General features: G+C 41.8%; 1 protein-coding gene across 3 annotated transcripts in view; it reads left to right on the top strand.

Moving 5' to 3' along the window:
• GRM3 (glutamate metabotropic receptor 3) overlaps window positions 1–17,441 on the top strand; it is a 315,278-nt gene that overhangs the window by 207,583 nt on the left and 90,254 nt on the right. For all 3 annotated transcript variants that reach the window (XM_068276167.1, XM_068276168.1, XM_068276169.1), the window contains exon 3: window positions 2,732–3,581. In XM_068276167.1, the coding sequence (XP_068132268.1) occupies window positions 2,732–3,581 (850 nt within the window). The remainder of the gene's footprint in view (window positions 1–2,731; window positions 3,582–17,441) is intronic.

The raw sequence follows: 17,441 nt of genomic DNA, 5'->3' as shown, positions 1-17,441 counted from the left end.
ATGCATGGGCGGATGGACAGTCACCACTGTCTGACTGTCCAAAGCATCATCCCCCAAAGTGCCCATCAGCATTCCTTCCTCCGCCAATTCTTCCACAACAGCATTCCATAGCCCCGCTGTGCTTGGGGATAACATGAAGGTGCTGCTGAGTGACAGGGTGCTGGTGTTGCCCGCTGGGGCTGGAGAACTGCACTCCTCCTCCTCTCCCCCAGGCAGTGCTGAGCGGCTGCTGCTGCTCTTGCGAACAGGAGTGGTGGCGGGGGTGGAGGACTCGGTTCCAGAGCTAATGGTGGCCTGCTCATCCACCATCAGTTCCACCACAGCGTCTGTGTCCTTCTCTTCAATAGGACGGCTACAACCTGGCGGCGGGAGGAACATCTGGGCCACACGCTGCTGCTGCTGCTGCTGTGTCTCTGCAGCGTGACTCCCAGCTGTGGGGCGGCCAAGGCGTCCACGGCCAGTGGCTAATGGCGGAATAGCCACTGGTGCAGACGCAGAACTGCGCATGGTGGTGGTGGCGCGGCTGCCACGCCCACGACCTCCTCTCTTGGCGATGCCCTTGCTGCCCTTGCTGCCCCTGCCCAAACCGCGGCTGCCAGTGCCAGACATCGTGTATTTTTAATATTATACAAATGAAAAAAAAAACTTATGTATGTAAAGGCGGGTGGGACAAGTGGGGTACTTTAATGGGGTGGGACTGGTGGTGGTGGGTGTGTGAGGTGACGGACAGGTGTACTCTACAGCAGAGATCAGTGTAGCGCTAACGAGAGAGTGCGCACTGCACACACAAAGACCCTAGCTGACGCTGACTGACGGTGTCCCTATACACAGACTACAGTACAAGTCAGCAAATACACAATAGAAGTAATAGAAAAAATAGGACGGGTGTAGCACTAACGAGAGGGTGCGGCGGACAGCGCAGATGTGCACTGCGCACACAAAGACCCTAGCTGACGCTGACTGACGGTGTCTCTATACACAGACTACAGTACAAGTCAGCGAATACACAATAGAAGTAATATATAAACAATAGGACGGGTGTAGCACTAACGAGAGGGTGCGGACAGTGCAGACGTGCACTGCGCACACAAAGACCCTAGGTAACGCGGTGACGGACGGTACCTATACACAGACTAGAGTACAGTACACTACAGTACTACTAACTAAACAATAGAAGAATCTAGCTAAATAATACAACAGGTGTGACTAGATGACAGAGAGCAGATACAGCAGGACAGGTATAGCAGTAAAGCTGGGCCTTGCTAACTACAAAATAGTACAAATCTATCTAACACAGAAGTAGTAGTAGTACAGGAGTAGAGTAGGACAGGTGATAGCACAGGTAAGGTAATTAGAGACTAGAGCACTGAGCAGGGCAGGCTGCCTTTCCTAGGCACAGGGCCTAGCTGCTGGCTGCAGGCCTGCAGCAGCACCAGTGACAGTCTCTCTCCCTCCCTAGTCCCCCTAGTAATCACCCAAACTAAACTGCCTAAAATACAATCTATCTACAATACAAAGCAATACAGTTGAAGATCAAGTGTTGGAGTGTAAAAACGCTAGGTTTAGAACAATAGCAATGCACTTGCATACAGACAAAAAGCACTGGAGCAGTTCTCTCAGTACTATCAGTCAGTAAGTCGCAAGCAGGACGAGTGAGGCAAGATGGCGTCCTCTATTTATAGAGGGGGGCTTGGCCAGGCTCCCCCTCTGTGATTGGCTGCAGTCAGAGGGCTGGGAGCCCTCTGATTCGCTTGTGAGGACTCGAGGTGACGTCTGGCGTGACGCTATCTGAGCTCGTGACGCTATCCGAGCTCGGATAGCTAGGATATCTCCGGATAGCTGCTTGCTATCCGAGTGCGCTCGGATAGCACAGCCCAGATAGCTAATACTATTCGAGCTCGGTATTCGAGCTCGAATAGTGAAAAAAGAGCTAGGATATCCGAGTAACTCGGATATCCTAGCTCAGATGAGCATCACTAACTGACTGAACTAAAAAGTAATATTACTTGACAAAATTTGAAAACTCTTACTTACAGTCCTGAAATCTCTCTCTCTCTCCAGTGTTTGAAACTTTAGCCTTGGTCTCTGCAAATTAGTGAATGGCATGAGGCACCAGAAGCATACAGAACCATTATTATTATTTAGTATTTATATAATGCCAACATGTTCCACATCACTTCAAAGAGTATATAGTCATGTCACTAACTGTCCCTCAGAGTCGAAATCCCTGCCAATTTAGTCTAGGGCCAATTTAGAGGGAAGCCAATTCACTTTTATCTGTATGTTTTTGGGATGTGGGCAGAAACCAGAGTGCCTGGAGGAAAACCACGCAGACACAAAGAGAACATACAAACTCTGTGCAGACAGTGCCCTGGCTGAGACATCAATGTAGCCCAATCTTATGCTTAGCATAAAATAACCATTTAGTATTGGGTAGATGAAAAAAGATTAGAAGGGAACCTGGCCAGAAGCTGCAGCATCCACATCAGCATTTTTTGACAACCTATACTTATTAGACAATGCTTATAAGAAGCAGTTATCTGCTACTTTTGCAGACCCATATTTTTTACATTCCTGCTAAATAAATAAAACAATGTTGGCAATGAGCAGAACACTGTGTACTGTGCCTATGATGTTTACTGATGTATACAAGTTTCCAATAAAATGTAGGCTTTAAAAACTAAAAAAACTCAAATGTATCTTAAAGATGTGTTAATTTTTGTATCCACAGGTTGCTAATTTGCTGAGACTCTTCCATATTCCTCAGATAAGCTATGCGTCCACTAGTGCCAAACTTAGTGACAAGTCTCGTTATGACTACTTTGCAAGGACAGTGCCCCCAGACTTCTATCAAGCCAAGGCAATGGCTGAGATCTTACGTTTCTTTAATTGGACGTATGTGTCTACCGTTGCTTCTGAAGGAGACTATGGAGAGACAGGGATTGAAGCCTTTGAACAAGAAGCACGACTGAGAAATATTTGCATTGCCACTTCAGAAAAAGTGGGAAGATCAAATATAAAAAAATCTTACGACAGTGCTATAAAGGAATTGCTACAAAAACCAAATGCAAAGGTTGTGGTTCTTTTCATGCGGAGTGATGATACAAGAGAACTTTTGGCAGCTGCAAATCGATTCAATGCTTCCTTTACTTGGATTGCCAGCGATGGGTGGGGTGCCCAAGAAAGCATTGTTAAAAGCAATGAACATATTGCTTATGGGGCAATCACTTTGGAGCTTGCTTCCCATAAGGTCAAAGAATTTGATAAGTATTTCAAAAGCCTTAATCCCAGCAATAATCATCGGAATCCCTGGTTTAAGGATTTTTGGCAGCAAAAGTTTCAGTGTAGCCTGCACAATAAGACCAACAGATCATGTGATAAACACCTCAATATCAACAGCTCTAATTATGAGCAAGAGTCCAAAATAATGTTTGTAGTGAATGCTGTATATGCAATGGCCCATGCCCTGAATCAAATGCAGAAGACTCTGTGCACAAATACCACCAAGCTATGCGATGCCATGAAGACAGTAGATGGCAAAAGGCTCTACAAGGATTTTCTGCTGAAAGTTAACTTTCCAGGTAAGGTGGGGGGTGCACACTTTCTACCTGCTGCAATAAGCCATTCCGACTGATGGGTTTGTTTTATCTTCTCTGTAATTTCCATCTGCTTCAGTCACTTCAACAATAGATGGCAAACGTACACAATATACCATGAAGGAGATGGTTTAGGAACATGAAATCTCTGATTAAGAACATCCAGTGCAGATGCTGAACTGCATAATTAGAAGCTAAAGGGGATGGTTGTTGTAGGTTGTATTGCTTACTCTTTCAGATGAATACAAACTGCTGTTTAACCTCCACTAAGAATCGGTTGTTTTAATTTAATAGAAAAAATATATTCTGTAATCGCAGCTAGGGAACACAAAGCATCAGGAGTTATTTCTATGTTGAAAGAAAGTATTTGCTATATAAAAAAATAAAAATATCAGCACACTTTAACCATTTTAATTTAAAAGAGTACGAAGCTAAATACATCTGTGGAGAAGGAGATCCCTACTGTGTCCAATAACAGCTGCACAAACAGCATTATAGTAGTTTCTCCATCCTATCTCTTAACACTAACCCTCCCACACTGACATCTAAACCTAACCAATGTTTAGCCTATGCCAGCTAAATCTCCAGTGCTATATCCCCTGGTGACTGAGCACTGGCATTGGCTTCATATAGCCAAAATTAAACACAGCGGAGGGGTAAATACAGAGTGTCACCTGTCTGTAATAGCTGAACATTGGTGCCCAAATCAACACTCATTCCAGCATATACTTGGAAGAAGGAAAAAAGGGGAGAGGGAAATGTAGAGGCAATCACAAGCCAATATTGTGTAGCAAGTTTCTGACACAGGGATTAAGATAACATGAATAATTATGCTCACAATTGTGTGCCACAGCCAACACAAGGGTAGATTGCTGCACATGGAATGGGTGTGATATACATGGAAGGGTGGCAGAGTTGGCATTAAAAGGTAAAAAGTATAAATTCAGTCCTGCCTGCGGGGAAAGAAGAAGAGCAGCAGAGGCAATATGGAGCCCTCATAGGAGTAAAGCATATATATTCTCTTTATAGGTAGTTTTTCATTGCTGCATAGAGATTAGATTGAAATACTCATGTTCACAATCCCTCAGAGGGCCATGAAGGTTAAACTTTGATTAATAAGAACACTATTTTCAATGTTTAGCTGGCCATGTAGAATGCTGCGCTCAAGGCATATCAAAACTATGGTCATATTAATTATTACTTACACTATGTAACATATATATATATATATATATATATATATATATATATATATATATATATACAGTATATATAATCATATATTAGAATTAGGTTTACTGTTGCATGTTGGTTTTATAGTAAAACAGCAATTATTGCTGCCACTTACAAAAGATATGTGTGGTGGCGAGATATCAGGAAGTATGAGTAGGAGTTATTGAGTGGGCGTTATAACATCTTCATATCTCATCACAGAGATGTAAACAAATGTGTTGCTTTGACAAACTGTTAAGAAATTACAAGACATTTTTCTTTGCTGAGGATTTTCAAGTTCATCTTTGAAAACAGCAAGAGATGAATGTAATGTAATTTATGGCTGTAAAGGTTGTATTGTGTCAAAAGATTGTGCGCTCTAACTGATTCTGTAGTTCATAACATATGGATTTCAAGATGCATAAATTGGTCCACCTGACCCTGAAATCAGTCCAAATTGCTGCCACTTTCTTCTGTTCACAGGTGGATTTAAACCATGTTGTTATACTGTAAATGTTCTGCTAGCTCATATCCAATCAGAGATTCTAAGAAGTATACTTACTCACACAGTTTTTCTCCATAAGTTCTAGTGCAGTTAAATTTGTTTTGTCAAAGAGGGATTTTACTGAATGCAGTTTAATGGCCCGGCGAAGCGCGTCCTTGATTGTGCGCACTCTGCGCATGCACACTATGTAGTTGTGATGTAGTGTGGATGCGCAGAGTGCTCCCATCCGCAGGCGCACAATCAAGGATGTGCATCACCGGGCGGCGCCTATGCCTATGCACTCATCCATCAGAGGTCAGCGCAGGTTTACAAAGTCATTGTATGTAGAGAATGATAAATTCTTCATCACAGTATATCAAATGCTCAGAGGTAGGTATCCGCCAAACATCAAAACAAGAGAAGGCTTACCAGCTGCCAACAACCCACATTATAAGGTTGTAAAATGGCTCAGGTCACAGATAACGTCCAGGGAACATCAGACGTCGTGAAGATCCAGTGGACATCCGTATGGAGGTAAAGTTTCAGGAATTTATATAGGAAAACAAAAACGGCAATATCTAAGCGTAACCCGTTTATTTAGATAAAATTTCTTTAAAAGGCAGTAGATATAAAAACAATAACTCACATACAGGGCCCATAAACTGGGAACCCCAGAAGATTAGCGCGCATGTAATGGTCAATCGTAGATCAATAGACAATGGTGCTGCCTGTTACCTTCCCGACCGGTTTCGCAGTCTTGCGTCATCAGGGAAGAAAACAGCGCCTATGCACTGCTCACCGACCATCCCGAATTGGAAGTAGCTTCCGGGGGACATTAGAACATAATAGAGGGAGACGGAGAATACATGCCTGCTCCCCCCGTTTTTACATTTGGAACATCACTAAGGTATCCTTTAATTCTAAAGAAAGTAGAAATTGCAAGGGTAAACGTTTCCAAAGTATTCAGTGCCAGGGCATTCAATACTATGTTAAGAGAATAATTTAGTGTATGGTGCCGCTAAATGATTGTTGTTATTGTTATCAGTGTGTCAGCATGGTGCAATACATTAAAACATTTGGGACAGTGAACCTAGACAAAAATGTATGTACTGGCCCCCCGAATACAATATAAATCATTTCATAATTTCAAGAATAGTGGTTTCAGCACCTGAGGGATTACAACGAAAGGTATCAGTAAGGATCAGTAGTTAGTGTTCTGAAATATTTTAGGCTGACTGGTTATAGGGGACAAGATTGAGAGTGGTTAGCTTTATTTGTTAGATAGAAGGTTAAGGGTCAGGATGTGGTTATTGTTGGGAGGGAGCTAAGGGCTAGGCATCAGGGATGGGTTCATGTTGGGGGTGGAGGTGGGATAGGCATCAAGAAGATTTATCAACAGATGTATTAAAGGGGCCCATACACCTAACGATTTTCCTGCCGATATACAGCAGATTCGATCACTGTGATCGAATTAGCTGTGAAATCGTCGCACAAACGCTGACAGAACGATCGATTTCCGTCCGAAATCAATCGTTCCCATCGATTCCCATCGATCCGTCCGTGCGGAAGATTTTTCTTGATCGCCAGCGAGTCAGGAGTGCGTCGATAGTGGTGTTCAAATGCCCGATGACCGACACAATACAGCGGAGATACATTACCTGTTCCGGCCGGTGCGACTCCCCCGGTTTCCGCTGTCTTCTTCTCCACTCCGGGCTCCAGGGCTGCAGCTTCACTGAACTTCCTGTCTCGGCAGGAAGTTTAAACAGTAGAGCTCCCTCTACCGTTTAAACTTCCCCTGCACAGGAAGTTCAGTGAAGCAAGCCAGCTGGACCGAAGACCAGCGCGGAGAAGAAGACAGCTGAGACCGGGGGAGTCACGCCGGCCAGATCAGGTAATGTATAGCTGGCGGGCAGGCGGCGGCGACAGCAGCAGCTCCACAGATTGTGATCGGTTTCATGCTGAAATCGATTCCCAATCTGTTTGCAGTAAAGGCAGCCATACGATCCCTCTCTGATCAGATTCGATCAGAGAGGGATCTATCTGTTGGTCGAATCTGATGGCAAATCGACCAGTGTATGGCTACCTTTAGTTAGAGTTAGTGGATTGGTGAAGTAGCACAGAAACACTAAATAAAACTGTGTCACATACCCTATGGACAAAAGTATCAGAGATCTGAATCTTCTAGTCCATGCCCTGTATACTTAAGTATTTTGCAATCTCTTCTGCATTATTTTATTTACATTACCTTTACACCTCACACAAACTGTAGTTATGTAAGGAAACGCGGAAAAAACGCCGTCTCTCGAGGTGAGGCGGCTGCTTCCGCGTCCAGCATGGCGTCACAACGCGGAAAAAACGCCGCATGCCGCATAGGCAGTGCGGCGGAATCCGCATTGGTAACGGCGGAGTCCGCATTGGTAACGGCGGAATCCGCATCAGAGGCGGCCCCCGCTCTAGATACATTGCATGACAGTACTGGTGTGGCCCGGACTGATAGTCCACCAAGATTCAGACTTACACGCGCGCGAGCACAGAGGCAGAGTTTAAATAGCAGTTAGAAGGGAGTCGGCTGACCAGCTGGGTCAGCTGACAAATTCCACTGCTCTCATTGGACCAGCAATTAGGGAGGTCCTGGAAAGGTCCTAGAGTATATATACTGCTGGTTGTTCACTTGCTCTTTGTCTGGCGTGCGATCACACATGTGGGAGCACCCAGATCCGTAGTCAGATCCGCAAGTGTGCCGGGACCAGCTGGAGCTGTAATCCTACACTTAGCTAGATTCTGTTGATAGCTAAAGTACTAGTTTGATTGTGATTATCTGTTATGACTTTTGCCTGCTTTGACTACTCTCCTGAACTCTGATCTTGTACCTCGATATTTGTGATACTCTGTTGTCGACCCCCGGCTCGTTTCTAGACTCCGCCTTAGCCTCCTGATTCTGTACCTCGATATTTCTGATACCCTGTTGCCGAACCCTGCCTGTACTTAGACTCCGCCTTTGTCCCCTGATCTTGTACTTTATCTCTCCGTGTGTTTACGACCTGGCTTGTTCGACCTCGAGAACCGACCTTACCGTTAGAGGCGGTTCCTCGCTCTGTTAGCGACCCTTCCTCCTGAGGGTCACTTTCAGACATCCTTCCCACTGTCAGTCTGACTTCTCCCGCCTTGGAGAGCTCAGGTCTGCGGAAGGAATCTGTGCAGTACTCCTTGCTGCACTGAGGCCTAGTCCTCAAAGTGTTACTGTTACACCAAACACTACACTCTACTCAGGTGAACAGAGGTTAGTCTGTATATCGGATTATCGGTGAGACTGCAGATCACTTATAATCTGGTATATATTTGTATTTCCGGTGATACTGCAGATCACCAGTAATCGGATACTCTCTGTGCCCACCGATCGTTACAAGTTATTACCCACATTAGACACACCCCTATAGTCTTTGTGACAATTGTATTCACTATAACTTGCTTACTCTTACTTCTATATACACACATAAAAATAAAATAGTATCTTTATAAAACATGTGCAATTTGTTATTATGTTTCATATACAACACCATAACTATCTCCATGCAATTTACATCTGTCTTCCAGGCAGTCATTTCTAAGCATTTATTGATTATTACATTTCGTGACCTAAAGACATCTTTGACATTTATCTTATCTTAAAATACATAAAAATATGACCCTAATGCTGGGAATGCACGTTACGTTTTTGCAGAGAACCGTTCCGATAGATGCCTTTGATGATAGATCGCGTGGAGAATTGAACGCGAAAAACGTAACGTGTATTCCCAGCATAAGCTGGCTGGAAAAGGTATTGTGAGAATGTGATGTATCTAATGTAGCTATATTGCTTAGCTATAGTTATAATCTGACTATGCTTCCATGATACAGCATTACACTCTTAGAGACTGTCCTGCCCTGTTCTGTATCTGTATCCCAGAAACCACGAACAGCAATAGTGATACTCTAGTCACCCTCTAGCTACAATATAAAGTCCAGTACATCTCTCTCTCTCTCTCTCTCTCTCTCTCTCTCTCTCTCTCTCTCTCTCTCTCTCTCTCTCTCTCTCTCTCTCTCTGCTGAAGGAGGGAAGGGGGGAACAAGGCTATAACTATTTCAATACTGCAGTGGTGCTAACCACAGTAAAGCAGTCCTCCACACCTCATGTGCCAAGGATCCCTTTCACTGCTGCTGAGGGTGATAATTGAGTAGACAGTCCTTTAGACTATATTTGGCAATTCATTATCCTGAAGTGATGTGGTATGTAGAAAGTGACAAATCTTACCCACCTCATTCTACTCTCACATTATTTTCATTACAGTCCTCCCTACATGTTTCTCTATATTTCGAGTATGAGGTCACGTAACACAGACAAATATACAATAAGTATGTTTTCCTAGCGTATTACAATTACAGCTATCAATGAAACTATTTGTAACGTCTGACTAACATATGTATATATCGGCAATGAACCGATATATGACATAAGCAGGAACACTGACTAGGACTGGAGCAATACAGGGAACAGGACTCAGAAGGATTCGCTATCTCTTCGCAGAGATGAACGCAATCCACAAACGGTAACAGAACAGGATTCAGAAGGATTCGTTATCTCTTCGCAGAGATGAACGCAATCCACAAACAGAACCAGGAGCAGGATACCTAACTCAGCACGGGTGATCACGATACGCGCAACCTACCAAAACGTGCTGGAAAGCTGACTAACTGAACACAGGATATAAACAGTTCGTGTACGTATACATCAGCGACACTGATGTATCAACGTAACACGAATACAAGGAAAATAATAAACGTGCTGGTATGCATATATATTGGCGATGAACCAATATATGATGCAAGACCAGCAAAGTATCTTTAGAACAAGAAACACGCTCTGGGGCTGAAGCAACAGCAAGACAAGCTTAAACTGAAGCTATGATAACCCGAGGAGTCCTGCAGGAAGCAGATCTTTATACTGAGGTCATCCAATGGGAGCAGACATGCAGATTCCCACACAGGTGAATGATAATCAGTCACAAGCTGACAGCAGGGAAAGGCAGACAAAGCTATGCAGCTTGCATGGAAAGAGATCAGAACTGCCTGAGCTGCAGCACTACTACTTCCAGCAATACCTGCTGCAGCAGCGATCATGACACCTCCACTTAGAAGTCTACGGCACGGAACAGAGCTGACGGCGGGAGAACGGCAGCTCGGCCAGGACCGGTGCAGGACAGGGGGGGAAGCCCCAGGTAAGTGAAACTATGTGTGTAAAAAAAACTTTACAGTTCCGCTTTAAGGGCCACATTAAAGGGTGCATTGTGCCTGCGGTCCTTTTGTTTGACACTTGTGCTTTAGAAGATCACAATCAAAGTAGAGGTGAACTTTCGGGCACCAGACACCACCTAGGCAGACAGCCCCTTTGTATTGTTGGACATCTTAGAAGCTATAAAAAAGATTCAGAGCGACTGCTATGCTTTTTTGTTTGGCATCTGTCAGTCTCCTAACGTTCTTATATTGTACTTTGAAGTATTTTTTGCTTATCATGAATGATCCACAGAGCTGTTTATATTTATCCTGCAGTTCACCTGCACTTGTTAGAAATCTATAAAAACATTTGTTGTAACATGAGCAGCACATTCACCTTGGTAGGCGCATTGAAATATTTATACACCTTTCAAATACAGAAATACAAATATTCCAGCATTGCAGAAGAGGCTGACCATTCCCGCCATCCTTACTCATTAAATTATTCTGCTGTTTAGTGTTTACTAAAATATCCCTGGCAAATTCTGGCCCATGCACGCAACCAATGGCTTCAATTATTCATCATTCAACTCCAAAAGTAAGCTGTGCATATTATGTACCTCTTTAGGAAAAATTTTATTAAAAGCTACAAAACAGACAATATGCATAAAAGCCACAAAAGCAAATAATTAGTTAAATGTTAGGATTATCTCTCTACTTTAATCTGCATTTTACTTTTTTTAAATTAATCTTGAATAGCAAACATGGCAAGACGCACTTTCAACTGCCTGCATTTCTTATTTGCCTGCTTGTGTAACAATAACAGCAATAATAATAATAATGCTAATAATGGTTTAGCACTTTGCTCCCATCTGACTCAAAGCGCTTGAGAGCTGCAGCCACTAGGGACACAGCCAATAGTTCACCTTGCAGTGTAAGGCTGGGTTTACACATAAACCGGATGAAAATGTGCACAGTTCCCTTGCAGTCCTGTCCTGTCTTATTCCGTAGATTTCATCCATTTTGTATTAGTTTTCCATCAGTTTTAATGCACAGGAATGAAGCTGACAGAGCAGGACAGAAGTCAGCTGATTCTCCTCTTGCAATAGTGTGTGCTGCAAAGTACTTCCTGTAAAAACGAATTGTAATTAAATAAATAAAATGTTTGGTGTGAACAGCTACTTTCCGTTCCTAGTGACTGCCACTGTGTTTGTTAGCATTTGGTATCCAGTATGTTTAGCTTCAGGTCTGGAAAAATGCTGCAGGTCAGGACTTTCCATTCCATTAACGGAAAATAAATGTGTGAACAGTTCCATTTCAAAACATTGTATACGTTTTTCTTTCCATTTCTTCGGCTTTGTACAGTCCGGAAAATGGAGAATTTTTAAAGCAGAGAGGCAGAGCCTTTAGCCAATACACTTTGTATCTAACTGTAACTCTTATGTCATAACCATGGTCATGGTCATGACAGTTTCCTTACTGTGAACCTGCCTACATGTATATATATATGCCGCCACCCTGCTGCCACTTAACTTTCCTTGGCATTAAATACTTTTCCCCCTCCGAGTCGTGGCAACTGAGAGGAAGAAGTAATTGGGGATCCAGCAATTGCCAAAAAGTACTCTTGCGCAGGGTGCACACTATAGCATTACTGCTATAGCGCCACCCAGCTCAGGTGCTTGGCTCTCAGCACCGAAAACCCATGCTTCGTGTGAACCTTGTTGCATTGTGTGAAATAACGGCCACTTTCAACTGCCAAGCAACCAGTGTCTCCCTCTGTGCATATGTATACTCTATTAAAAAAACAACAACCATTTAGCCTATTGCATCGTTAGTGAGTGTGGTTATAGATAATGGCAGTTGGTGCTGTCTAGTGTTTGTTTGTTTCTTGTCTGCCAGCAGTAAAAATTATGATGTTCCGGCTCTTTGTGGATCAAAAACACGAATGAATTACAAAGCAAATATCAATAATTTCTTGTAAATAATTTCAGTAAACGTCTTCTTTAAGTAAATACATCTATGGAAATATTGGGGGCAATTTTGTCTTTTTGCACTTCTGGAGGTGATTGGGTAATTATAGTTGGAGGCATAGGCAGACAGCTCTACCTAGCACTTCCTGTTAGAAACAAACTAAAAATATTGCGTCTCAAACAGAAACAGACAGGCAAGAATCTGCAACAAAGTATGTTTAAATCCTTTGAATGTATGTAGTTAAAGAGATTTTCTTTCATTGTATTTGAAGTTAAAACTACCCAATACTCACACATATCAAATAATAGAACATGTTCGTTATTGTATGGTGTCCTTTTTTTTCAGAGCACATATAATACGGTATTTTCGCCAGAGCTCATTATAGCAACTCACAGTTAGACACAGCTATATATAAAACGCATGTAAGAATAGATGTCTTGTAGATGGAGCCATAGAATAAGTGTTCTAAGATATTGTATCTATTTCCACATCAAAGTTTAGAATGTTACTTTGAATCTTCTGTCCTTGGATGATTAAAGATGTGGCCATTCCGGTCTGCAGAAATGTGTATCTTACAAGGCAAGATTCTATACAAGAAACTATCCATACATTTTTACTATGCTCATTATTTTTTGTAACTTGAATGGGTTCTCTTACAATTATACCTACTTTGCCTTTATTGCTTCATTACAAAATTACCCTATATAAATTTATTTTAGTAAAGTCTATTGACTGGTAATCATAAAAGTTTTAAATACAATGCAACATCTCATTCATGCTCTGTTTAACAAGAGTCATCATACAGTCCTGTGAAAGAAGCAACATGACCAAGAATAACAAGCCCCGCCCATAAAGTGGGTACTTATTCATCTGCATGCCAATTATGGGGAGAAAACAACTCCCTTTAATGTCAGCACTATACATACAACAGGAAGAAATCCCAATATTTTTTACCCTGCTGTAAATATATATCGTTGACTAAAACAATCAGAAAGGAGGCACCAAGCCATCCTGGACAGATTTAAAGTAAAGGGGAAATGGCTGTAAATTAGCTATTCCCTTCTGCGTAGGACCTTGACCAATGTTAATCTTGCTGCTTGTGTATTCAGGTTGCTGTATTATTTTGAAACAGTCTTCCATCTTATTTCAGCGAAGTGCACTTTAACACTTTCCCTGCCTAATACCTAACAATAACTGTCAGGAACCGACCCCACGTCAAGCCTGCAGAGACGGTTCCCGACTAGGGGTTTGACCAGATCGTGAGGGGAAGCAGCCTTATTCAAGCTAACACAAGGCTGTCACCCCTCAAAAACACTTCTCACTGCCACCACTAGCTGCTGCTAGACACTTCAACAATTCCCACTCCGCTGTTGAGTGACCTGCACTCAGTCCAGCGTTTTCGTATTTGGGTCAGCCGTGCGCTTAGGCCAAAATACGAGAACGCCACACACACAATACAATCACACAGTAGCAAGGCACAATCAGGCACTGATCTTGTAATGCAAATTTTACACTGTAGTCTCTCCAAGAGTTTTTGCTAGTACATCAGAAGTCAAGCTTATTAAATAAATATTTAATATTCCAGAATAAACAGTGCAGAAAGATAAATATACAAAATATTTACAAAAACAAAGTAAAAATTACAAAGACAAAGACTCTACATATATTCTGGAAGTGTCCAGATATAATCCCTTTCTGGAATTCTGTAAAATCTAAAATTGCCCTACTTACAGAGAAAGAACCTTCCCCAGAACCATCATATTATTTGTTACATAACACGACTGGAAATATTGGTAAATATAAAAAGTCATTATCTCGACATTTGATAAACCCTGCCAGGATCATGATCACCCATCACTGGAAATCACCTCAAATATCGACAATGATAGAATGGATTAAGGAAATTAATGTGATTGAACAGCTAGAGGATCTTGCTCAGTATAGGTATGAAAGAGGTGACCAGTTTCATAGGGTCTGGAGACCGTGGCATGAATTTGGCAAGACGGATAGTTATAGACAACTCATAGATACAGGAGAGTAGCCGAAGGAAAAATTAAATCTCCCCCGAGACGTAAAAATGAGTATCTAACCACACTGGGTTGAACCAAACCAAGCCATCCTATTGTCCACATTTCTTTGTTTACTTTCTTGTTTTTCTATTTCTTTTTTTTTTTTTCTTTCTTGAGGCTTATTAAGCCACATAAGAATAAATATTAAATGGCGTGGATGAATAAGGCTGGCCAAATAGGCTAACTGAGGGGTCTTAAACAAATTAATAAAGATTTTCTGAGAAATACAATAAAATATGCTAATATTGTTTAATACAGTAATGAGCCTATTCTTGAGTATGTAGGAATAATGTATAATATATGTACTTGTGTGTCTTATTCTTTTAAATTTTAATTTAAATGACAACTTACTTTATCGTAAGGAAATTAAGAATAATAAATTAATGTGTGGATATGTATCATATCAAAATATATAGATGTTTTTCTTTATCTGTATATGTATATTGACAAAAAATGTTCTATAAATAAAGAATCTTTACAAAAAAATTACAAAGACACACAACAAGACAGTTTGCTCATAAACAAAATAAAACGGGAATAAGCATGCAGATCAGAGAGTTGTTTGCAAGGAGCATGCAGTTTCTGGTTGGACCAGGGCAGTTCTAGCGTCTTTGCTATCTTCAGGGAACTATGAGGTTTGAGTGTTCTATGCTGGCCCTTATAGGCATATTGGTAGCCCTGGGCACTTAATGTTCAGTCCCAAAACTAATGCAATTTCCTCCAGATTGTGACATCACAGTCTGCAGAGCCCCCTGTCACATCTGGGCTTGCTGTAACATGCAAATTTCAAGGGTTTCCTGTCCCACTTTTAAACTTTGCAGACTCAGTCAGTCCGATTGTATATTGAGAACAACAGGTAGCTGTTTACATGCATACAAAGTTCAAAGCAATGCAACACCTTTTGAGCAGATTCAGGACAAAAGAGTGGGTTGTTATCTAATTACCTGTTTCCTTGCTGGAGGCCGCAGTGTCCAGAGGAAACTGAATGCAAATGTACTTCACACTGCTGTAAGAATTTAAGTATTATATGATTGAATTCGTAGGCCTCAGTTACTTTAACTGAGTTTAGTTAAAATACTTGATTTGCAGAGTCTCCTTTTAAGCAGCATTTCTAGAAACACTGGAACATGGTTTTGTGTCTTACACAAAACCAGCCAAGGTTAAAGAGATTATCCAGTGTTGAGGCCAGATTAACTGGCGACGAACAACATAAATATGAGCCAGTGTTATGAAAATATTCTCATAAGAACATTAAACAAATTGCCTCTTTAGAACAAGATGACAGTTCTTAGAACTAGGTGATAGGTCGGACATGCGCAGTAAAGACCGTGCCTATCATTATATCACGAGGTGTTATCAGCCAATAGCAGGCGATGAGTTCCTGCTCAGATGATGTCACATTTAACTCTTTGGTGGTTGGTATTAAAGCAGCTGACGGGCTCCAGAGAGGTTCTTCTAAATACTGCTGCTTCTTCTGAGTCTGGCTGATGACTCCCACCCTTTACTTTTATTTGTAATATATTGTCATATTATCTAACTTTATGTTGTATATAGGCCTACGGGCTATGTAGTATAGATGGAACATAAGAGAAAACCTGGTTGCCATGCAATGGAACCAAGAGCTGTAACGCAAAGAGGACTTACTACAGAACAATTGCTTCGCTGTGTAGGGATGAGCATCTGTATATCTGTTTACTGAATAAACTCCTTGAAACTGTGATGATGCCTAAGAAGTTCAATCTCCTATGCTGCTTGCTGTGATGAGAGTCAAGTTATCACACTTCGGGCCTGATTCACAAAGCGGTGATAACTCAGTTATCACGCCTAAAAGACTTTAGGCGTGATAACCTTTGCACCAGCAAAGTTATCACCGCTTTGTGCTCTAACTCGCGCGAAGTTGTCAGCTGGCTGCTACAGCAGAGCAGCTAATTGGTAAACACAGGATAATAACAATATGACTGCTTCCATGAAAGCAGGAAGTAGATACACTGCAGATTTTTTGCAGGATTTGTAACAAAGAAATGTTTTTCTTTAAAGGTTCATTTGTTGTTGCTAATCTTTAAGAACAGAGAGGGTCAGGTCCGCTTTACATTGGGTGTAATCATGGACTTGCTAAGGGCACAACATTCATAAAGTGAGTTTGGAGGTCCTTTTAGCGTTATTTATATACAATTTATGCTATTAATAAAAAAATGAATGGGTACATATTACATTTTTGGAAGTCTGTTTTAAAGCACATCTGACCTGAGACAAAGCTACCCATGGCAAGCACAGAGCTATGTTCATGCTGGATCCACTTACTTCGGTGTGTTGTCCAATCCACTCCTCAGTCTACTCTGTTCCCATAATCACTCCTTGAAAAATTTGACTTTTGGCTAAAGGCAGAAAGAGGCAGACTTGTTTTGACTTCTGGGTGTGTAGGCTTGACCTATGGCCAGAGCTGTCACAATTTACCATGGAGCTTTTGGCTTGCCCCGCGTTAAGTGTCCTATCCAAACGAACATTCAGTGCAGCTCTAGGGATTGTGACAGACAAGAGAAAGGTGCCTAGACAGCAGCAGTTTATAAAAGTGAATGAGGCGTGGATTGCAGAGGGTTACAGCACCGACATGTAATACGGTGGTTACTATTATTACCCTGGTGCATGCCAGTTACTCCAGGCCTCGTGCCCCACCTGGCCACAGGCAGAGCTTTCCTGCACCACCATGGCACCCAGTATCTCATTTGGCTCTACATCAATTGGCTGTACCCCCCCCCCCCCCCCCCAAAAAAAAAAATAAAAATATATATATATATATATATATATATATATATATATATATATATATATATATATATATATTATTACCCTGGCACATGC

Source organism: Hyperolius riggenbachi, chromosome 3, assembly GCF_040937935.1.
Source record: "Hyperolius riggenbachi isolate aHypRig1 chromosome 3, aHypRig1.pri, whole genome shotgun sequence".
Lineage (NCBI taxonomy): Eukaryota > Metazoa > Chordata > Amphibia > Anura > Hyperoliidae > Hyperolius > Hyperolius riggenbachi.
Note: the sequence above shows the minus strand (reverse complement) of the source record. Positions and strands in the feature narration are given on the sequence as shown.